Source organism: Gigantopelta aegis, chromosome 4, assembly GCF_016097555.1.
Source record: "Gigantopelta aegis isolate Gae_Host chromosome 4, Gae_host_genome, whole genome shotgun sequence".
Lineage (NCBI taxonomy): Eukaryota > Metazoa > Mollusca > Gastropoda > Neomphalida > Peltospiridae > Gigantopelta > Gigantopelta aegis.
The window spans coordinates 120,462,719-120,488,479 of NC_054702.1; the positions used below are offsets into that span (position 1 = coordinate 120,462,719).

At 37.6% G+C, this 25,761-nt stretch overlaps 1 protein-coding gene across 1 annotated transcript; it reads right to left on the reverse strand.

Annotated features, from left to right (window-relative positions):
- Positions 1-6,509: 6,509 nt before the first annotated feature.
- On the reverse strand, positions 6,510-24,992 carry LOC121371924 (ganglioside GM2 activator-like). The gene is made up of 4 exons (XM_041498171.1): positions 24,861-24,992; positions 19,486-19,693; positions 9,016-9,199; positions 6,510-6,667 (listed from the first exon to the last, which is right to left on the reverse strand). The coding sequence occupies exons 1-4, from the start codon at positions 24,946-24,948 to the stop codon at positions 6,572-6,574; spliced, it is 576 nt and encodes a 191-aa protein (XP_041354105.1). The 5' UTR covers positions 24,949-24,992; the 3' UTR covers positions 6,510-6,571.
- Between the last annotated feature and the right edge of the window lie 769 nt (positions 24,993-25,761).

The following is a 25,761-nucleotide window of genomic DNA, read 5'->3' on the forward strand; positions in this document are numbered from 1 at the left end:
TTATTTCTAAAATCCTTATTTATTACTGTTAGCAGGTCTATCTCAAATGCTTGTTCACTGTTAGTGTTTTAAGACCCTTAGTCACAGATTTATTGTGAACCTTCCTGGGATCACAACATGATTTCTGGAAGAAGACATATTTCGTGATATAGATTTGCTTATGATGTAAACACGGTCCCATTTTCAAGGTCTGTTCGAAGTTCTTTGATATTATCATCTAGATCAGAAAGTTTCAGTTCTTGTTTTCTACAGAACTTAGTTCGATGACTTGGTCTTCAGATCCATAAGCACATGTACAAAAAAAAGAAGAAAAAAAAGCCACAGATTTCACCAATGTCAATCTTAAATATTTGGACATCATTCTGTTTTGGAAATTTTTCTAATATATACTTTCAGTTTGTGAGGTTTCTAAAAAAATTGTTTGTACTCGTGGTCATACTATACAAGCAACAGTAAAAATACTTCACTGATTCCAATTCCAGGGGGTTAAATGAGCTTATGTTTTTGGTGTTATTGAAGAAAATATTTCATCCTGTAAACAATTACTAATCTTAAATCTATATAAGTAGCAAAGTGACTGAAATGTGGGTGTTTTATAATGAGAAAATACATTAACCATGTAACTGGTTATATCCTCCGAAATGCTTTGCATATGGTGAAGTCATGCATAATTGAAAGATAAATTTTCCAAGAAGGGCTTCTATATGGATAATGAAATTTGGCACACACAAACATTAGCTATAAATTGAGCTCAGTTTCCTGATTTTTGAAGTTAACCCACATTGGGTTTTTTGTCATTGAAAATGTTCCCAATCCGACATTTTTCTGATTTCGGAAGGGTGTTATTCCATAACTAAACAGCACATAGATGTAAAACTTTACAGTTATGCAGTGATTGGGGTGGACTTCATAGACAAATAAAATTATGTGTGTGCAGTGAATGTGAGACATTGTTTGAGAGTCTGGAAAATGGGTGCTCGTGAAATAAACTTGCATTTCTGACATTTTTCATTTGTATCCAGTCATTCAGTATGATGACTGAAAAGTACCAGTCTGCTACAAATCAGTCCTTTATAATCTCCTTGGTGCCCATGCAAACTTTCAGGGCTCTAAGTCCATCATGTCCTGAGATAATAGGTCTTGAAATGTAGCAGGAAAATTATGGCGGCCATTTTTGAGCTAAATTTAACTGTTACCAGTTAGGAAAATGTCCATTATTTCAAAACTATTTGAAATACAGAGCTCAAACCTGAGATTTGTTTATGTGGATAACTGAGGCATGTTTGGTACAAATGTCAAGTGAACCTGAGACCGAAGTGCGTGGGCGACCTCAAATATTTGTTGATTTGACATGGAATGACCCAATTTGGAGATTTTTTATCAGTGCTCTACAAAGCGAGTAAAATACTCGCCATGGCGACTAAAAACATTCCCTGGCGTCTAAAAAATAAAATCATATTCGCCAGTTGGCGACTGTCCAATAATTTGACTTTAATCTGTAAACATTGCGTACACGTAGTTACGCCCCTGGGCCCGGTAACACAAAGCACTCGTAACACTTACGTCAGACGTACGCCTCACATTATGCATGGTGTACGTCTGACGTAAGTGTTACGAGTGCTTTGTGTTGCCGGGCCCTGGTCTGTTTGAAACTCGAACGTTAATTATTTTAAATGTCTACTTATAAATGTGTTATGCTGCGAATAGTCTCGTGCTTATCGTGATAAAGGATCCCTCCACGATAACGACGTCTCCAATCGTGAATGTTGTTTTAATCATGTCGGGCGTCATGTTCACCCATGGAGGATAACATGTTTCTATTTTCATGACTCGACTTTAGACTGCTTTAAAGACAACTATTTACAAAGCAGTATTTATGGATTTACAAGGCAGTATGTGACGAAAATAAATATTTAAACCAAAAGTAAGGTAGCCGATTGGTAACTACTAGTAACACAATGATTTTATTTAACTTTTAATGAATACTGCCATTTAAATGCATATATCTTAGCAGTACCATTAAACTAGTAATTCGCTTAATTTCGTTTAGTAAAATTATTGGGTGCGGAATTTGATAATGATAGTTAATAGTCGTTCACTGTTTCAGTGGAACCGGACACAAACAGTAACTTGTAATTACTATTAAACAACTAGGAATAACCCCTTCATGGGTTCATTCGAATGCGTTCCTAATAACAATTACGACATTAGTAATGTGCCGTAAAATGGCAAATGAATCGATTTAATTACAAGTATAGGCTACTAAATATAAGTGGCTGGCGACTAAAATATTATACTTTACTGGCCAGGGAAGAGTAAATTTGAACTTGCTTTGTAGAGCACTGATTTATTGTATTTCGTGAATGCTATTTTACTTTGATCTTGAACTTAAGTTGACGTCTAAATTGGGGCATTCGCCTCTTAAACGTTTCGACCATTTTTAGGTAAATATATGCCTAATTTAGTGTTTTGAAAAACAACTTCTGGATATTGTCTAATTTGGCACTGATCTAACTTTGACCTCAAAAATATTTTTAAAAAACCAAATGTGTCCTAAAGTACAACAATGCCAAATGATCATTCCTCTAAGCCAATCGACTCGTTGCGTTCATTTAAAAATTGACCACAATTATATTTTGGTTCATGCAAGTATAATTAAATTTTCTTTGCGTCTTATACACTTCACGGCAATCTGATTGGTCCAGAGGTGTTTACTTTTTTTCGTTCATATCTCTATGAACCCCCCAAAAATAAGCCACGCCTACTACCCCCCCCCCCCCCCCCCCAACTCGTACTACTTTTGTGCTGGAAGCCGCAGATTATTCTGGCAATCATATTTAGATCGTTTGAAGAAATCACACGTGAAAGCTACACAAAATGTATACGATACATTAATGGGAAAAAAAAACACCTCTTCGCTAATCATAACATGACTCAGGAAATTCCTGCCATGCGTTGAACATTTCAATCGCCAATCTCGTATTTTTGTATTTTGTTCTGCTGCTCAGAAATTAAACGTTCGATAATCTCATCTGTCACAGGTTTGAGATAATGTTAGGTCATCCAAGTAATCATTTTCCATACTGGAAGCCAGCTGCAATAAATCGTCAAGATCTAAAAATAAATCCGTCGAATCCGTTTTCCAGCCAAATCACGTCACCGCTAGCGCACAACTGACGCAAGATCAACTGAAGTAAATTGGCACGAAAGTGATTACGTCATACGATGGGTGTGGCTTCATGACCGCTGTCACAGTGTTGGTCATGGTACAAAACAGTTATATCATGGTTTTGATTCGTTAACTGTATTTAGACGGTTACCATATTATAACATCATGTACAAATGTGAAATACAAGCTTTAATGCACTTTTAAAAAACTCGTGTGTGTTCGCTATGAACGGATATCGTCAAACGTATACGCTTCATTTGTCGCCTGTGCCGCCATAGCTCGGCAAAGCACTAGTAACACATTAATCATGTATATATTTTTTAAATAAAATATACTAAAGTAGACAATGAACGTTTTCACTTCTTAATTTTGAAAGGGTAAAGTTAGGGGAGGGGGTGTTTAACGACATCAAAGTTAGAGCATATTGATTTAATAATCATCCGACCCCATACAACCGTAAATATAAATGTGTTGAGTGCGTCGTTAAATAAAACATATCCTATCCTTCCTTCCATCTGCTGTTGGATGTCTAACAGTTGGTAATTTTGACATATAATCTTAGAGAGGAATCGGGTGCATGTGCAGGGGAAGGGTATTGGAGGTCGAAACCCTTACTTGCCCAAGCTTTAAAAAAATTGAAATGTATTTTTTGGTGGACTATGGCCTCATGTAAACTTCGCTTAACACAGTCTATAACCCCAACCCCGCTGAAATCTCTGCACACGCACCTTGGAAACCCGCTACATTTTTTTTTAGCAATGGATTGTTTATATGTACCATCCCACAGACAGGATATCACATACCATGGTCTTTTTGTATACCCGCCGATGGGGATCGATCCTAGACTGACCGCGCATTTCCAAAAAAACACCTTTTTAGGTCTAAGTAATGAATAAAAATAACATATAGTCTTGAAAAATGTTACGTAAATCGAACACAGTACCCTCTTCCTCTACCCCTAGAGCGTTACGTAATTAGTAACACCTAGAGGGGTGAAAGGATATAACTTAATCTGACAACGTCATAACATGTTATGATATTAAATATAGAATACTATACAAGTTTTCGCTAGATAGCATTTTTACGAAACGAGTGAACTTCCCAAACGTATCTGACCGAACGAAAGTGAGGTCAGATACGTTTGGGAAGTTCACGAGTTTCGTAAAAATGATATCTAGCGAAAACGAGTGTGGTATTTTATTTATTTTTGGTGGACTATGGCCTCATGTAAACTTCGCTTAACACAGTCTATAACCCCAACCCCGCTGAAATCTCTGCACACGCACCTTGGAAACCCGCTACATTTTTTTTTAGCAATGGATTGTTTATATGTACCATCCCACAGACAGGATATCACATACCATGGTCTTTTTGTATACCCGCCGATGGGGATCGATCCTAGACTGACCGCGCATTTCCAAAAAAACACCTTTTTAGGTCTAAGTAATGAATAAAAATAACATATAGTCTTGAAAAATGTTACGTAAATCGAACACAGTACCCTCTTCCTCTACCCCTAGAGCGTTACGTAATTAGTAACACCTAGAGGGGTGAAAGGATATAACTTAATCTGACAACGTCATAACATGTTATGATATTAAATATAGAATACTATACAAGTTTTCGCTAGATAGCATTTTTACGAAACGAGTGAACTTCCCAAACGTATCTGACCGAACGAAAGTGAGGTCAGATACGTTTGGGAAGTTCACGAGTTTCGTAAAAATGATATCTAGCGAAAACGAGTGTGGTATTTTATTTATTACCCTCCTTTAAATCACGCAAATTATGAAAAATAAATAAATCAATCAATCAATTTTGCATTTCAAGACCGGATGTTGATTTGCATAACTAGCCGGTGCACGACTACGTACCGCCGCATTGAGAAATAGTTCGTTGTACTTCCGCTACTTCTCGGTGGCGTTTTCAGGGGAGTGATGTAGACGTACTTCCCTATAAATTTCCATCGGGTTTCTTTTTTTAATTTAAAGAAAGCTGTAAGGTGCATGCATAAATATATGTTTATTTTCATAGTGGGTGAAAAATGGGTAAAACTAATGCATAATTCCATATTTTAACAAAACGCCCCCAAGAAACAAATGTTCCCGTTACGCCACTGGTTATGCTAATAATGATGAATTCACAAATCACAACTGACAATAACAATTTGTTGACAAAAAATCCAACCAATAAGAGAATAACAAGTGTTTTTGCAGTTAAAAACGTGTAGCTTGCAAAAGCAGCTGATTTCACGGGAAAACTAAAGTTAAGGTCGACGACAGTCACTTTTCGCGCCCTTGTTTTGGCTTTGTACACAATAAATATAGCATATCTTACCGTAATTTCACTTGAAATCCATATTTCGTAAAAGATAGTTTTATTAATCACAGAATTTTCTTCAAAAACATTCAGGTGCTTCAGTAATGTTCGAAAAAAAAAAAAAAAAAATCAATAGGAATTTTGCATTGATTTTTTCCAGTATTCTTAAAACGGAAACGTCATGTACCCAGTTTAGGAGGTGCAAAGTGACGTCATTGGAATTCTGACGTCATTCAAATTCAAAATTATCTATATTATTACAATGCTTCGCCACACTAAAATAAAAACTGGTCTACTAACCTTGACCCCTGTTAAATTTCTACAACAAGCAAACAACGCTGTTTACAGGTCAGTATATTTAAATTTTTCATAATTCTACAAAAAATATTAAGTTTAAGTTTAAAAAAATAAAGAAAACCTACCTTTTGTCAAATATATCATATGAGAAAATTAACGTTGGATATGTTTCATTTATTGTGTACGAAGCCAAAACAATGGTCTAAATGCTGAATGCTGAATCGGTGAATATTTGTAGTAAAAATTGTCGGATGTTACTGACCTTGACATTAATTATGAATGAAAAAAATAGTCCCGTTATGCTAATAAGGTCGCTGTCCAACCAATCGAAATTGACTGTTCCCTGTTGACAAATCAAAATACAGTTTGTACGACACCGCTATATCTTCACCAGGAGGGTAATAAAAAAGCAAACGTGATGACGTCATATTAATTTTATTATTATTATTTTTATTTTTATTTAATGATACCACTGGAGATCATTGATTTTATATTAATTATGTCACATACTTTGGAGGCTTTCACCCCTGTTGAAGAGTATTCTACAAAAAAAATAAAAAATGGCAGACGGCAGAAAACTGCATGTTTTTTGCCCTATGCTATCTCAGCGAAGTCGATACTGGCGACATCGTTACAGTCTCATATGTGGAATCTGTGTCACTGTAATGGATTTTTCATATCTTGTGTCTGGACAAAATTTAAATCAAACTAACAAAACTACAAATTATGGTAAAATGGTTTACTCCGTGACAATGTGAGCCTTCATCACGAAGTGGAGGCAGGTTATTAACGCACGTTAATGTGCACTCTGGCTTGAATGCACATCCTTTCCACGTCCGCGTTGTGTTTGTCATTCAGCTTGATTGTCACCTGGTATTCATTCTAAAAATAAAACGTCAAAATTAATTATATTTTGGTCAAAACGTCTGGTATTAAGTTCATTCATTGATGCTATTTACGAACGTGAAACTGTTACAAAACATTCTATTTATTAGTTTTATACTGATAATGTTCTTTTAAACTGTTACAGCACATTCTATTTATTAGTTTTATACTGATAATGTTCTTAACATTTACAATAAATTGCTCTCCTACTTTTATTTATCGTTAGATTTTACCCACATGTTGTCCAGACAGAAATCTTGAAAAAACCATTACAATGACACAGATTCCACATACTATATGATAACCGTGTCCGCTATATTGACTTCGCTGACATGGGCGTCGATCGGTGGGGGACAGGGGGGGACGGGTCCCCCTCACTTTTCAATGCCGGGGGACAATCTATATAAATGTCCCCCCACCCCACCCCCCCACCCCTAACTATTTCGTTTAGAACACACATACACACTAACACGTCCCCTCCACTTTTAAAGCCGGATTGACGCCCACGTTCGCTGAGATCGCATAGGGCAAAAAGCATGTAATTTTGTGCCGGCTGCCATTTTGACTTTTTATGGAATATTCTCCTAGAGGGGTGAAAGGATATGACTTAATCTAACAACGTCATAACATGTTATGATATAAAAGCAAACGTCATGACGTCATATTAATTTTTTTTAATTAGTATGGTTTTTTTTAAAGATACTACTAGAGATCATTGATTTTATATTAATTATGTCACATATTTTGGAGGCTTTCATCCTCTTGAGGAGTACTCCATAAAAAAGCAATGTGACAGACGACAGAAAACTGCATGTATTTTGCCCTATGCTATCTCAGCGAAGTCGATACTGGCGACAGTTACAGTCTCATATGTGGAATCTGTGTCAATATAATGTTTTTTTCACAACTTATGTCTGGACAAAATTTGGGGGAAATGTAACAGTATTTAAAGGTAGGAGAGTAATTTATCGTAGTTGTTAACAAGTTGGTTCAGACTTTAATTGATTCCACAAATAATCTTTACATGAATAACTTTGGAATATCGAAATTGCAATGTACTTGAACGCAGTGCAAACAGACATGTTCAGGCCTAAACCAAAAACAACAACAAATGTGTGTTTCTGGGAACGTGGCCAAAAAATTAGATATGGTCTGTCGGCTTTTTTTTTTCTTTTTTGTTTTTCTTTTTTTTTTAAATTACATATTTACTTTTTTCATCTACTTAATAAAAATATCGAGACAGAAAACACATCTTCATTGATACAAATTAGATTCAACCCTTTTTTTCTATGTAGTGTCGGGTTTCCAGAAACACAATTTTTAGGCCTACGTACTAAATTTAAAGGTGCTATCTCAAAGTTACAGTGCCATATTTCTCGATGTTACATTATTTCTGATAAATAACTACAAAGTAATAAATACCATACATAATTTTCACATAAATAACTGCGTGTAAGCAGAATGGTATCTTCCCATTATGACAACTGGTAAAAATAAGGCTGAGTAAACACACCTCTATGACAATGAACTGCACTTATTCATAGATTAACAAACAGTTGTATATGTTAAAATGTCTGTATATTTCATAATAAACACGAAGCCATCTACTGTATATTTTAAAATGTCTGTGTATTGACAACATACACTTAAGCCAAGTTTGATCAAACGTCCAGCAGCATCTCGAAACTGCATGGGAGTCCTGCTTCCATTTCTCAGACACTGCTGCAATCTACTCAGACGATAATCCAACTCTACATATTTCCTCCTCTTTGGAGCCGGCGCTCTCAAGTCTAACTGGGCCATCCTCCTACTGTTTGTCGCTTCGAAAGACTTCAAAACTTATTAATTCAAATGTGTTAGGATGGCTTTATCTGATGGTGACGCCAACCTTCCAGATGGTTGTTTGTTCTGGGTTGGCCTTGGCCAATCGTTTCCAAATTAATCCAGACAGACAGAGGACATCGAGAATCATAACCCACCCAGTTTCTCACAATGTAGTCTTTAAAGCGTTCACACTTCTCGTCATCATAGCCGAAATCCATCACTTCATACAAGCTATCAATCAATGTTTCCATGCTTACGTCTGTCATGGAGCAGTTCATTGTCACAGGTGTGTTTATTCAGCCTTACTTTTACCAGTAGTCAAACTGGGAAGTAGTCCATAAGAGTGAACCAGCAGAATCACGTTTGATACAACTGGGCTCCGTCTTGTTTCTACTAGTAAATTAAATTAGTTGGTTGTAATTATAATAGAGATGATGGAATACTGTATATTTCAAAACGAAAATTAACATGCAACATTGAGATAGAACCAGGAAAATGACAAATCATTTTGTAGTACATACATTGTCCCTCAAAAATCCCTCAAATCCATGAGTAACAGCACCTATATGAAATCCAGCTCTGGTAAGACGAAGCTGTTTGGGATCAAAAGGGCAAGTGCACTGAATCCCGTTGTTCTGTAACTGTGGTGGACACTGGCCGTCTCTTTCAAAGGTGCGCAGATAGTTGCACGGGTCTGTGTAGTGGCTGTAATACACACACGGGGAACACATTAATACACACATGGGGTATCATTAATACACACACGGGGAACACATTAATACACACATGGGGTATCATTAATACACACACGGGGAACACATTAATACACACATGGGGTATCATTAATACACACACGGGGAACACATTAATACACACATGGGGTATCATTAATACACACACGGGGAACACATTAATACACACATGGGGTATCATTAATACACACACGGGAAACACATTAATACACACATGGGGTATCATTAATACACACACGGGGAAAACATTAATACACACATGGGGTATCATTAATACACACACGGGGAACACATTAATACACACATGGGGTATCATTAATACACACACGGGGAACACATTAATACACACATGGGGTATCATTAATACACACGGGGAACACATTAATACACACATGGGGTATCATTAATACACACACGGGGAACACATTAATACACACACGGGGAACACATTAATACACACATGGGGTATCATTAATACACACACGGGGAACACATTAATACACACATGGGGTATCATTAATACACACACGGGGAACACATTAATACACACACGGGGAACACATTAATACACACATGGGGTATCATTAATACACACACGCGGAACACATTAATACACACATGGGGTATCATTAATACACACACGGGGAACACATTAATACACACATGGGGTATCAATACACACACGGGGAACACATTAATACACACACGGGGAACACATTAATACACACATGGGGAAAAGATTAATACACACATGGGGGAAAACAATACACACACGGGGAACATTAATACACACATGGGGAACACATTAATACACATGGGGGTGGGGGGGACTAATACACACACGAGGAGAACAGTAGTAGAACAAACTGGGAAAACTACACACGGGACCACATTGATACACACATGGGGAACACATTAATACACATATGGGGAACACAGTAATACACACACGGGGAATACAGTAATACTCGCACGGGGAATATAGTAATACATACACTGGGAAAACATGTTCCTGCTATATGTAATACACACATCGTGAAGTATTATGTTCCTACTGTATGTAATACACACGGGGAACATCTATTATGTTCCTACTGTATGTACCTACACGGTAAAAACTATTGAACATAAGGTATAAATATAAAATAGACAAATCATTAATAATATCTACATGTATATATAACATGAAATAAAACTTTGCAGAGACAGAAATATTTGGTCTAACACACGAGCAAATATTCTGTTCCTGCTGTATGTTATACACGAGGGAAAATATGTTACAGCTATATGCAGTACACGGGGAGGGGGTGGGTAGGTGGCGTATTATAATCTGTTCCTGTTGTATGTAATGCACACACTGGAAATATGTTCCAGGTATATGTAATACACGGGAGGGGGATATTATATTATTATGTTCCTTCTGTATGTAAAAGAAAGAAAGAAATGTTTTATTTAACGACGCACTCAACACATTTTATTTACAGTTATATGGCGTCAAACATATGGTTAAGGACCACACAGATAATGAGAGAGGAAACCCGCTGTCGCCACTTCATGGGCTACTTTTTTCGATTAGCAGCAAGGGATCTTTTATATGCACCATCCCACAGACATGGTAGTACATACCACGGCCTTTGATATACTAGTCGTGGTGCACTGGCTAGAACGAAAAATAGCCCAATGGGCCCACCGACGGGGATCGATCCCAGACCGACTGCGCATCGAGCGAGCGCTGTACTACTGGGCTACGTCCCGCCCTTTCTGTATGTAAAACACACTGGGAAATATTCTGTTCCTGCTGTATGTAATTACACACACACACGGAAATATGTTACTTCTACATGTAATACACTGGAAAATATTCTGTTCCAGCTGTATGTAATTACACACACACACACAGAGAAATATGTTACTTCTACATGTAATACACTGGAAAATATTCTGTTCCTGCTGTATGTAATTACACACACACACGGAAATGTTACTTCTACATGTAATACACTGGAAAATATTCTGTTCCTGCTGTATGTAATACACATGGAAATATATTGTTACTTCTGTATGTAATACACACGGAAATATGTTACTTCTACATGTAATACACTGGAAAATATTCTGTTCCTGCTGTATGTAATTACACACACACACGGAAATGTTACTTCTACATGTAATACACTGGAAAATATTCTGTTCCAGCTGTATGTAATACACATGGAAATATATTGTTACTTCTGTATGTAATACACACGGAAATATTATGTTACTTCTGTATATGTAATACACAAATGGGGAAATATTCTGTTCCTGCTATATGAAATACACGGTGGGGGAGGGTGTGTGTGTGTGTGTGTGTGTGTGTGGTGGTATTGTAATATCATGTTCCTTCTGTATTAATACACAAACGGGTAAACATTCTGTTCCTATTGTATGTAATACACATGGGGGACTGCAATATTATGTTCCTGCTATATGAAATACAAACACGGGCACATATTATGTTCGTTCTCTATGTAATACATACATGGGTAAATATGTATGTAACGCACTCACAACAGGATAAGGTTGTGGTTCAAGTATTTATTCCTAGACAGAATATAAACATGTATGTTACGATTTTAACGTTATTTAAACATTGTCAACGAATTCAAGATGTGTACGAGAGGTAGTCCAGGGCTGGCAGGAACCCGTCAATGAAGTGTAGGGCTGGCCATAAAATCGACATGGTGCTGTATAAGATAAACCACTAATACAGCCAATGTGTTGAAGTACAATATTCCTTAGTGGGTTATGAGTCGACATGGTGCTGCATAAGATAAAACATTAATACAGCCAATGTGTTGAAGTACAATATTCCTTAGTTGGGTTTTGGGTCGACATGGTGCTGTATAACATAAACCACTAATACAGCCAATGTGTTGAAGTACAATATTCCTACCTTAGTGGGTTATGAGTCGACATGGTGCTGTATAAGATAAACCACTAATACAGCCAATGTGTTGAAGTACAATATTCCTTAGTGGGTTATGAGTCGACATGGTGCTGCATAAGATAAACCACTAATACAGCCAATGTGTTGAAGTACAATATTCCTTAGTTGGGTTTTGGGTCGACATGGTGCTGCATAAGATAAAACACTAATACAGCCAATGTGTTGAAGTACAATATTCCTTAGTTGGGTTATGAGTCGACATGGTGCTGCATAAGATAAAACACTAATACAGCCAATGTGTTGAAGTACAATATTCCTTAGTTGGGTTTTGGGTCGACATGGTGCTGCATAAGATAAAACACTAATACAGCCAATAAAACACTAATACAGCCAATGTGTTGAAGTACAATATTCCTTAGTTGGGTTTTGGGTCGACATGGTGCTGCATAAGATAAACCACTAATACAGCCAATGTGTTGAAGTACAATATTCCTTAGTTGGGTTTTGGGTCGACATGGTGCTGCATAAGATAAAACACTAATACAGCCAATGTGTTGAAGAACAATATTCCTTAGTTGGGTTATGAGTCGACATGGTGCTGCATAAGATAAAACACTAATACAGCCAATGTGTTGAAGTACAATATTCCTTAGTTGGGTTATGAGTCGACATGGTGCTGTATAAGATAAACCACTAATACAGCCAATGTGTTGAAGTACAATATTCCTTAGTGGGTTATGAGTCGACATGGTGCTGTATAAGATAAACCACTAATACAGCCAATGTGTTGGAAGTACAAGATTCCTTAGTGGGTTATGAGTCGACATGGTGCTGCATAAGATAAACCACTAATACAGCCAATGTGTTGGAAGTACAAGATTCCTTAGTGGGTTATGAGTCGACATGGTGCTGTATAAGATAAACCACTAATACAGCCAATGTGTTGGAAGTACAAGATTCCTTAGTGGGTTATGAGTCGACATGGTGCTGTATAAGATAAACCACTAATACAGCCAATGTGTTGGAAGTACAAGATTCCTTAGTGGGTTATGAGTCGACATGGTGCTGCATAAGATAAACCACTAATACAGCCAATGTGTTGGAAGTACAAGATTCCTTAGTGGGTTATGAGTCGACATGGTGCTGCATAAGATAAACCACTAATACAGCCAATGTGTTGAAGTACAATATTCCTACCTTAGTTGGTTATGAGTCGACATGGTGCTGCATAAGATAAACCACTAATACAGCCAATGTGTTGAAGTACAATATTCCTTAGTGGGTTATGAGTCGACATGGTGCTGCATAAGATAAACCACTAATACAGCCAATGTGTTGAAGTACAATATTCCTACCTTAGTTGGTTATGAGTCGACATGGTGCTGCATAAGATAAACCACTAATACAGCCAATGTGTTGAAGTACACTATTCCTTAGTGGGTTATGAGTCGACATGGTGCTGCATAAGATAAAACACTAATACAGCCAATGTGTTGAAGTACAATATTCCTTAGTTGGGTTTTGGGTCGACATGGTGCTGTATAACATAAACCACTAATACAGCCAATGTGTTGAAGTACAATATTCCTACCTTAGTGGGTTATGAGTCGACATGGTGCTGTATAAGATAAACCACTAATACAGCCAATGTGTTGAAGTACAATATTCCTTAGTTGGGTTTTGAGTCGACATGGTGCTGTATAACATAAACCACTAATACAGCCAATGTGTTGAAGTACAATATTCCTACCTTAGTGGGTTATGAGTCGACATGGTGCTGTATAAGATAAACCACTAATACAGCCAATGTGTTGAAGTACAATATTCCTTAGTGGGTTATGAGTCGACATGGTGCTGCATAAGATAAAACACTAATACAGCCAATGTGTTGAAGTACAATATTCCTTAGTTGGGTTATGAGTCGACATGGTGCTGCATAAGATAAAACATTAATACAGCCAATGTGTTGAAGTACAATATTCCTACCTTAGTGGGATATGAGTCGACATGGTGCTGTATAAGATAAACTACTAATACAGCCAATGTGTTGAAGTACAATATTCCTTAGTTGGGTTTTGGGTCGACATGGTGCTGCATAAGATAAAACACTAATACAGCCAATGTGTTGAAGTACAATATTCCTTAGCTGGGTTATGAGTCGACATGGTGCTGCATAAGATAAAACACTAATACAGCCAATGTGTTGAAGTACACTATTCCTTAGTGGGATATGAGTCGACATGGTGCTGTATAAGATAAAACACTAATACAGCCAATGTGTTGAAATACAATATTCCTTAGTTGGGTTTTGGGTCGACATGGTGCTGCATAAGATAAAACACTAATACAGCCAATAAAACACTAATACAGCCAATGTGTTGAAGTACAATATTCCTTAGTTGGGTTTTGGGTCGACATGGTGCTGCATAAGATATGTTCTTTCATTTCACTGTATTGAATGAATGAATGAATGAATGAATGTTTAACGACACCCCAGCACGAAAAATACATCGGCTATTGGGTGTCAAACTATGGTAATGCAAATAAATAAAGTGATGATCAACATCAATATAAAAATTCAAGACAAACAAAAACAGTGTAAAGAACTGTGCAAAAATACAAATATCACAGAATTTTACGGATACTGAACTCTACTCAAAACTTCAATTTTGTGCTGTATTGGCCATTCTCAAAGAGAATGTTACACCCCTGCACCACGGTGAGGTTACAGCACAAGCAGGGGTTCACTGTATTGAGACGAACTCTTCTGGTTGAATGGGAAAGTCCTCAGGTTTTTTTGTTTTTGTTTTTTTTGGGTCTTTTTACCTCCTCCCATTACTGTTGAATTCATGTGCACCAACGGTGTTAAATCACGTCCGTTATTGTATATTGGTTGTGCTAGCACAGTAAGTTGAACACTATTAGAAAATTTGTTTCGAATTTTCATTATTATTCATACTTGCTTACAGGAAGTGGTATTGAAAGAGAAGATTAAGACAAACCTACATATGTCAGATGCAGTCTCGGGATTAGGGTTTATATAGACCTGCATATTTCAGATGCATTCTCGAGATTAAGGTTTATATAGACCTACATATTTCAGATGCAGTCTCGGGATTAGGGTTTTTATAGACCTACATATTTCAGATGCAGTCTCGGGATTAGGGTTTATATAGACCTGCATATTTCAGATGCAGTCTCGGGATTAGGGTTTATATAGACCTACATATTTCAGATGCAGTCTCGATATTAGGGTTTGTATAGACCTACATATTTCAGGTGCAGTCTCGAGATTAAGGTTTATATAGACCTACATATTTCAGGTGCAGTCTCGGGATTAGGGTTTATATACACCTACATATTTCAGGTGCAGTCTCGGGATTAGGGTTTATATAGACCTACATATTTCAGGTGCAGTCTCGGGATTAGGGTTTATATAGACCTACATATTTCAGGTGCAGTCTCGGGATTAGGGTTTATATAGACCTACATATTCCAGGTGCAGTCTCGGGATTAGGGTTTATATAGACCTACATATTCCAGGTGCAGTCTCGGGATTAGGGTTTATATAGACCTACATATTCCAGGTGCAGTCTCGAGATTAGGGTTTATATAGACCTACATATTTCAGATGCAGTCTCGAGATTAGGGTTTATATAGACCTACATATTTTAGGTGCAGTCTCGAGATTAGGGTTTATATAGACCTACATATTTCAGGTGCAGTCTCGGGATTAGGGGTTTATATAGATCTACATATTTCAGATGTAATCTCGAGATTAGGGTTTATATAGATTCACTCAGTTCCTGTGCATCAGTGAAATCTCAGAAATACTTTTTTTAAATTAAGTGGTCCAATCTGGACTTCTGAACCTATTAAAGTGTAGTCTACACCATTCTTGGTGCGACGTCGTTTACGATCTAACACCTACGTATTGCTGAACAGTCGTGATCGCATGTTGTAATTACGTAACCGGTTGCGTACAGTTTTTCCACTAATCGACCTTCACTCGCGATGATTCTGCAGGGGCCTAGCTTCCATATACGCAGGTACGCAGCTGCGTACCACCTGAGATTACAAACATTATTATTATTGTTATTAAAATATATGATGTAAATGCGTGTATGTGTATGCGTTTTATGCCATCGCCGAAAAAGTATGCGTACCACCTGAAAATTCGCCTAAAGTGACATGGTACATGTGAATGGTGTTCTGTTATACATTATTGATGCCTGTCCCCAGCGACAATTCATTCACACACGTACCTGTATCTGTTTCAAATCGAAATAATGTACAATTTACATTGTGTGTGAGAGGGAGAGCAAGAAAGACAGAGAGAGGGGAGGGAGGGGGAGAGGGAGTGAGTCACAGGCGCCTGAAGTGAGTGGCGGGAATCTGAAAATAATACGAGGGACAGTTAATACATTACTGGAACATCCAATTGTTGGCACCTTCCGACAGGACTAATTTTCTGCTGACCAGTGAGGTATTTCATTCATGAGACAATACTTTCAAAATGCTTTAAATTCACCACTCGAGATCTATCCAAGTAATAAGAACCCCCAACTATTTACTAGTAGGAAAAAGTATTTTAAAAGCTCCTTTTCAGACGACCTCCTCCCATAATCGTGTGATCTTCTGTAATTGTATAAATCTCAGAAATTTGGAGTTATGCAAATTTACAAATAAAAGAAAAAATTCATCTCCAGTTTTGCAAACGAATTTTGAAGGTAAAAAAAGTACCCCAAATTTTATGGTATATGGAGAATTAGGAAGGTTCTCTTTAGAAATACAAGTACAGTTACGATTGGTGTTATTTTGGAGTAAACTGGTTAAAGACGAAAATAAACTTAGTAGTATTTTATATAAATTAATGTTCTCTTTAAACAGTGGTGAAAGAAATTAATTTAAATGGTTGAAATTCATAAAAAGCATTTTCGATAACTCGGGAATGGGGTACATCTATACCATTGAAAATAATGATTTCAAATCGTATAAACAAGAATTAAAACAAAACCTCTGCGATCAATTTATACAACAGTGGTTCTCGGACATTACAAACTCTTCTAGGGGTCAATTTTATACATTATTTAAAACAGAATTTTATTTCGAAACCTATTTGTCGAGATTATCGTACCAAAATAGATGCTGGATAACTAAATTGCGTAAGTCAAATTTAAGATTACCTATCGAAACTGGCAGATGGTTTAAAGTTCCTAGAGAAAATAGAATATGAAAACTTTGTTATACCGATATTGGAGATGAATACCATTATTTATTCAATTGTAAAAATGATAATATTGAAAACAGAAGAAAATATACAAAACAATATTATAGAATTAATTCTAGCGTTTTAAAATGAAAGGTATGCTGTCATTATGTGATGCACCATTATTAAAAAACCTAGCTATATTTATTAAAAGATTATCTTGTCCTGTGAACTGACGTTTCTCCGCATATTTTAGCTATTTTGTTTGCATATCTTGTGTTCTATGTTAATTATAGATACTTCTATGTTGACACCTGTTCTTGTCGTGTATGTTAATTATGTATTTGAAAATGTCCTCTTGTTACACATTGTAATGTGTCTGAGTGTTGTTTAATAAATCTTGAAAATCTTGAAATCTTGTAACGCATAGGCCACTACTCGAAAATTATGTAACATTCAATGCATAACCTCTCCCAAAAGACATATTGACTAATATTATAAGATTTTGTATTTATGTTTGTTTGGTAATAATACCACTGGATAGAAAATCATCAGTTAAAAAACACAACAGCAATGATTAGCTGCATTTTAATTTATAAATAAACATGATAAAATTGTTTTTAAAACATAATATATAACTCTTGACAAACACCTCCTCCATTCCCATGTTTCGTAACACCTCCATGAAATCCCTTCCCCTCCCCACTAGAATATTACTCAGCCTTGTACGAGGGTCCACTTAATCTGAGAGATGAGACTACGGAATAAGTAACAAGTTAGTATTTACCGGTAAGTATAACTGGGTGTAAACTTGCCATATGCATACTTATCCACAAATAGGTTTACCCCCCCCCCCCCCCCCCCCCCCACACCACACACAAAATTCCAAACAGAAGAGTAGCAAAAAAGATAAGAAAAAACCCAAAACAAACCCAGGTCATTCTACGACTCCTCTGGTGACCACAATTAAAGACAGAACAAATGTTGCGAACCATTCTGAATTGTGTTCTTCATTTTAGAAGAAAAAATATCACATCTCATGTTAATCAATGGCAAAAATTGTTTGTTTACATCGCCTAGCCTGTTTTCATAGTTATGCAGGTGGTGCTACAGACTGCGAAGGGTCTATTCCTCTGTCCAGAATAATTCCGCCATTGTAACTTTTATGTCACATGATGAAATGTAGACATTCCATTGGATACCGATAGCCATCAGTTGTATAGCGTTGTGTAAACCGTTCACACTACACAGTCGCGTCATAGACCCATTCACACTATACGACGGCCGTCATCTGCGACTGAACATGTTCGGTCGTGTCACATGCAGTCGGGCCGAGTGAAAATCAGTCGCCAACGGCTGATTTTTTAATACACACTACACGACGCGACTGAACTGTTGGCGTTTTGACCGGCCTCGGTGGCGTCGTGGTTAGGCCATCGGTCAACAGGCTGATAGGTACTGGGTTCGGATCCCAGTCGAGGCATGGGATTTTTAATCCAAATACCGACTCCAAACCCTGAGTGAGTGCTCCGCCTGTGGTAAGCGCAAATAAAAGATCCCTTGCTGCTAATCGGAAAGAGTAGCCCATGAAGTGGCGGCAGCGGGTTTCCTCTCAAAATCTGTGTGGTCCTTAACCATATGTCTGACGCCATATAACCGTAAATAAAATGTGTTGAGTGCGTCGTTAAATAAAACATTTCTTTCTTTTGTTGGCGTTTTGCTGTCCAATGATAAAGAAAACAGGAGCACGTAACCCTAAATTCAAGCTATGCGCATTAAACGTTAATAGCACGTGCAATTGTCAGAACTCCAACCATTTTCTGAAATTTTCAAGACCATACAAAGAGTAAGTACAATTTTGTATTCATTCATTTGGTGCAGGAACCTTTTCTTTCTTTTTTAAATACTTCCATAATTGCTGTCAATTCTTAAAACTTGCGTTGCTACGGCTGGATCACGTGATGAATATACAGGAATTTCATTTATAAAGTTTGGCTTCCAACAAGTAGGGCATTACTCTGCGACACGATGGACTAAGAAACTGATGTTAGCAGATGTTTAGTATAACTAAGCTTTAACATTTCAAGAATAAAAACGTTACCAAGTTCCAACATTATAGTGAGTGCCAGTACATGGGACTCTGACCCACGTTCCGAGAAGTTGTTTCTCTACTATGATATCCATCGTCACCTGGTGTCCTAAACGGTGCGATATATCGCCTTCTAGTGTCACGGAGATGGTTCCAGGAAGCAAAACTGGTTTTGGTTCAATGTCAAATTTGGTAACATGAACCCAGTCGTGCGAAGTGCCTGTAATATACAAATGATAACGCACTGGTTTAACAAGAGAGCTATTTAACAAGGTGCATAATGGTGATCTTAATCAAACACCAACATTGATATTATAACGGTTACTTTAAAGGCAAACGATTAATGTATCTTTGGTATAGGTTACAGTAGAGGTATTTTCGTCGTAGGATCGAATAGGTTTCACCCGTCCTAACCACTGCACTATATCAAACGTAGTGGTATATGCTGTCCTATGAGAAACTGCATATAAATGAACTGCTTACTACTAATGGACAATTGTAGTGAGTGCCTCTCTAAAACCTATATATCAGAATTGCAAAATGTTTGACATCCAGTAGCCGATGATTAATAAATCAATGTGCTCTGGTCATGTTAAACAAAACAAACTTTTAACTTTTATCAACCACGGATCCGTTTGACTAATGCTGCAGCACTGGGTACTGACAAGTTGGCTAGTGTATGTCTGCTTTATTTAACATAAATCACGAACGCGTCGCTTCCTAAACTGCGTGGATGGCATATGCTCCGACAAGTTGTTATTTTGGAATTTTTGGTTTATTGTTGTTTTGGGCATGGGATGAGTTTTTGTTTGGTTGGTTTTCGTAGGGTGTTGTTTTTGTTGTTGGGTTTGTGGTTTTTGTTGTTGTTGTTGTTTGGTTGTTATTGTTGTGTTGTTGTTGGGTTGGGGGTTTTTGGTGTTGTTTTTTTTTTTTTTGTTTTTTTTTTGGGGGGGGGGGGGTCGAACATGTTAATTAAAAAATAAAATCAGTAAGTTTAAAAAGATTATTTAGAATTTCTAATTGGAGTCGGAGAACACAGCAGAAAACAAATACATCTCTAATGGACCCAACATTAATTTAATATGGTCAAGCCCGAGCGTGTTTTAAAAGCACTGTGATCCTGCACTCCATGTGATAATGATCTAACACCTAAAATCAACAGATGAGTCTCTATCAGCGACTTACCACATTTCCTTCCACTTAACATGCTTAATCAACAGTTGAGTCTGTATTGGCGACTTACCACATTTCCTTCCACTTAACATGCTTAATCAACAGTTGAGTCTGTATCAGCGGCTTACTACATTTCCTTCCACTTAACATGCTTAATCAACAGTTGAGTCTGTATCAGCGACTTACTACATTTCCTTCCACTTAACATGCTTAATCAACAGTTGAATCTGTATCAGCGACTTACTACATTTCCTTCCACATAACATGCTTAATCAACAGTTGAGTCTGTATTGGCGACTTACCACATTCCTTCCACTTCACATGCTTAATCAACAGTTGAATCTGTATTGGCGACTTACCACATTCCTTCCACTTCACATGGCTTAATCAACAGTTGAGTCTGTATTGGCGACTTACCACATTCCTTCCACTTCACATGCTTAATCAACAGTTGAATCTGTATTGGCGACTTACCACATTCCTTCCACTTCACATGCTTAATCAACAGTTGAATCTGTATTGGCGACTTACCACATTCCTTCCACTTCACATGGCTTAATCAACAGTTGAGTCTGTATTGGCGACTTACCACATTTCCTTCCACTTCACATGCTTAATCAACAGTTGAATCTGTATTGGCGACTTACCACATTTCCTTCCACTTAACATGCTTAATCAACAGTTGAGTCTGTATCAGCGGCTTACTACATTTCCTTCCACTTAACATGCTTAATCAACAGTTGAGTCTGTATCAGCGACTTACTACATTTCCTTCCACTTAACATGCTTAATCAACAGTTGAATCTGTATCAGCGACTTACTACATTTCCTTCCACATAACATGCTTAATCAACAGTTGAGTCTGTATTGGCGACTTACCACATTCCTTCCACTTCACATGCTTAATCAACAGTTGAATCTGTATTGGCGACTTACCACATTCCTTCCACTTCACATGGCTTAATCAACAGTTGAGTCTGTATTGGCGACTTACCACATTCCTTCCACTTCACATGCTTAATCAACAGTTGAATCTGTATTGGCGACTTACCACATTCCTTCCACTTCACATGCTTAATCAACAGTTGAATCTGTATTGGCGACTTACCACATTCCTTCCACTTCACATGGCTTAATCAACAGTTGAGTCTGTATTGGCGACTTACCACATTTCCTTCCACTTCACATGCTTAATCAACAGTTGAATCTGTATTGGCGACTTACCACATTTCCTTCCACTTCACATGCTTAATCAACAGTTGAATCTGTATTGGCGACTTACCACATTTCCTTCCACTTCACATGTTTAATCAACAGTTGAGTCTGTATTGGCGACTTACCACATTTCCTTCCACTTCACATGTTTAATCAACAGTTGAGTCTGTATTGGCGACTTACCACATTCCTTCCACTTCACATGCTTAATCAACAGTTGAGTGTGTATTGGCGACTTACCACATTTCCTTCCACTTCACATGCTTAATCAACAGTTGAGTCTGTATTGGCGACTTACCACATTTCCTCCACTTAACATGGCTTAATCAACAGTTGAGTCTGTATTGGCGACTTACCACATTTCCTCCACTTAACATGGCTTAATCAACAGTTGAGTCTGTATTGGCGACTTACCACATTTCCTTCCACTTCACATGCTTAATCAACAGTTGAGTCTGTATTGGCGACTTACCACATTCCTTCCACTTATGCTTAATCAACAGTTGAGTCTGTATTGGCGACTTACCACATTTCCTTCCACTTCACATGGCTTAATCAACAGTTGAGTCTGTATTGGCGACTTACCACATTCCTTCCACTTCACATGGCTTAATCAACAGTTGAGTCTGTATTGGCGACTTACCACATTTCCTTCCACTTCACATGCTTAATCAACAGTTGAGTCTGTATTGGCGACTTACCACATTTCCTTCCACTTCACATGCTTAATCAACAGTTGAGTCTGTATTGGCGACTTACCACATTTCCTTCCACTTAACATGGCTTAATCAACAGTTGAGTCTGTATTGGCGACTTACCACATTCCTTCCACTTAACATGGCTTAATCAACAGTTGAGTCTGTATTGGCGACTTACCACATTCCTTCCACTTAACATGGCTTAATCAACAGTTGAGTCTGTATTGGCGACTTACCACATTCCTTCCACTTCACATGTTTAATCAACAGTTGAGTCTGTATTGGCGACTTACCACATTTCCTTCCACTTCACATGTTTAATCAACAGTTGAGTCTGTATTGGCGACTTACCACATTTCCTTCCACTTAACATGGTTTAATCAACAGTTGAGTCTGTATTGGCGACTTACCACATTCCTTCCACTTCACATGCTTAATCAACAGTTGAGTCTGTATTGGCGACTTACCACATTCCTTCCACTTAACATGGCTTAATCAACAGTTGAGTCTGTATTGGCGACTTACCACATTTCCTTCCACTTCACATGCTTAATCAACAGTTGAGTCTGTATTGGCGACTTACCACATTTCCTTCCACTTCACATGGCTTAATCAACAGTTGAGTCTGTATTGGCGACTTACCACATTTCCTCCACTTAACATGGCTTAATCAACAGTTGAGTCTGTATTGGCGACTTACCACATTTCCTTCCACTTCACATGCTTAATCAACAGTTGAGTCTGTATTGGCGACTTACCACATTTCCTTCCACTTCACATGGCTTAATCAACAGTTGAGTCTGTATTGGCGACTTACCACATTCCTTCCACTTCACATGGCTTAATCAACAGTTGAGTCTCTATCGGCGACTTACCACATTCCTTCCACTTCACATGGTTTAATCAACAGTTGAGTCTGTATTGGCGACTTACCACATTTCCTTCCACTTAACATGCTTAATCAACAGTTGAGTCTGTATTGGCGACTTACCACATTTCCTTCCACTTAACATGGTTAATCAACAGTTGAGTCTGTATTGGCGACTTACCACATTTCCTTCCACTTAACATGGTTTAATCAACAGTTGAGTCTGTATCAGCGACTTACCACATTTCCTTCCACTTAACATGCTTAATCAACAGTTGAGTCTGTATTGGCGACTTACCACATTCCTTCCACTTAACATGGCTTAATCAACAGTTGAATCTGTATTGGCGACTTACCACATTTCCTTCCACTTAACATGCTTAATCAACAGTTGAGTCTGTATTGGCGACTTACCACATTTCCTTCCACTTAACATGGCTTAATCAACAGTTGAATCTGTATTGGCGACTTACCACATTTCCTTCCACTTAACATGCTTAATCAACAGTTGAGTCTGTATTGGCGACTTACCACATTTCCTTCCACTTAACATGGTTTAATCAACAGTTGAGTCTGTATTGGCGACTTACCACATTTCCTCCACTTAACATGGCTTAATCAACAGTTGAGTCTGTATTGGCGACTTACCACATTTCCTTCCACTTAACATGGCTTAATCAACAGTTGAGTCTGTATTGGCGACTTACCACATTTCCTCCACTTAACATGGCTTAATCAACAGTTGAGTCTGTATTGGCGACTTACCACATTTCCTCGTCTTAACATGGCTTAATCAACAGTTGAGTCTGTATTGGCGACTTACCACATTTCCTCCACTTAACATGGCTTAATCAACAGTTGAGTCTGTATTGGCGACTTACCACATTTCAGCTTCTTAACATGACTTAATCAACAGTTGAGTCTGTATTGGCGACTTACCATATTTCCTTCCACTTAACATGCTTAATCAACAGTTGAGTCTGTATTGGCGACTTACCACATTTCAGCCTCTTAACATGACTTAATCAATAGTTGAGTCTGTATTGGCGACTTACCACATTTCCTCGTCTTAACATGGCTTAATCAACAGTTGAGTCTGTATTGGCGACTTACCACATTTCCTCCACTTAACATGGCTTAATCAACAGTTGAGTCTGTATTGGCGACTTACCACATTTCCTTCCTCTTAACATGCTTAATCAACAGTTTCTCTACTTGATATGGTCACATCAACAGTTGAGTCTGTATTGGCGACTTACCACATTTCCTCCACTTAACATGGCTGAATTAACAGTTGAGTCTGTATTGGCGACTTACCACATTCCTTCCACTTAACATGGCTTAATCAACAGTTGAGTCTGTATCAGCGACTTACCACATTCCTTCCACTTAACATGGCTTAATCAACAGTTGAGTCTGTATTGGCGACTTACCACATTTCCTCCACTTAATGTTGCCCGTGTCAGTCCAATGTTGAGCCAAGCTTTGGGAAAACACTGCCACCAGTAATAACACTAACATGTCTGACAATGTTATTGCTACGTATGAATATTCTAGAAACTGTCTCTGTTTATCAAGACCATTCACAGTGGACGAGTCCAAATAGTTCTTATCTCTAAATAATCACACGATAATAATATTGAGATATCACAGGTGGGGAAAAGAAACAAAAAATATTTAATAAAAATCGTTGTAATATAATAACAATGGCTTCTTTTCTATCCGACACCTCTCCCTACACACACACACCACAACCAAGACAACCCCCCTCCCCCTTCAAAAAAACCCCAAAACATAAATAAATATAATATTAATACAACTTTCAAGTTTTAATTATTGTATGTTTTGTCGAGTGTGTCTGTGGTAGGCGAAGGGTCTGGCGGCTTCATTTATTTTTAAAGACACGCTCATATCACAGGTAACTGTATTCTCATTATAATTACAAGTGCGTGGTTGGGTGGAGGTCGGGAATAATGTTTAACACCCCAGCACGAAAAAATACATATATTTCATAGACAACATGCATTAACTATATATTTGGTTCCTTTATGTAACAATTTTAAGGCAAAAACAGGTTTTGGCTTTAATAAACTCAAGGTTAGGCTCTGACATTAAAATACTTAACTTTTCTAAATCAGGTAACAATTTTAATAAAAAAATTTTTTACAGCATAACTAAGTATGTCTGTTAAAATAAAATGAAGATCATATATAACGGACAGTTTATACATAAATGTTATCCTCAACAGATTCGTTATCACATGCAGGACAGAATCACAGAATCGCTTTTTCCTGGCCGATTCAAGTCAGTCAGTCGTCCTCTCTCTCTCTCTCT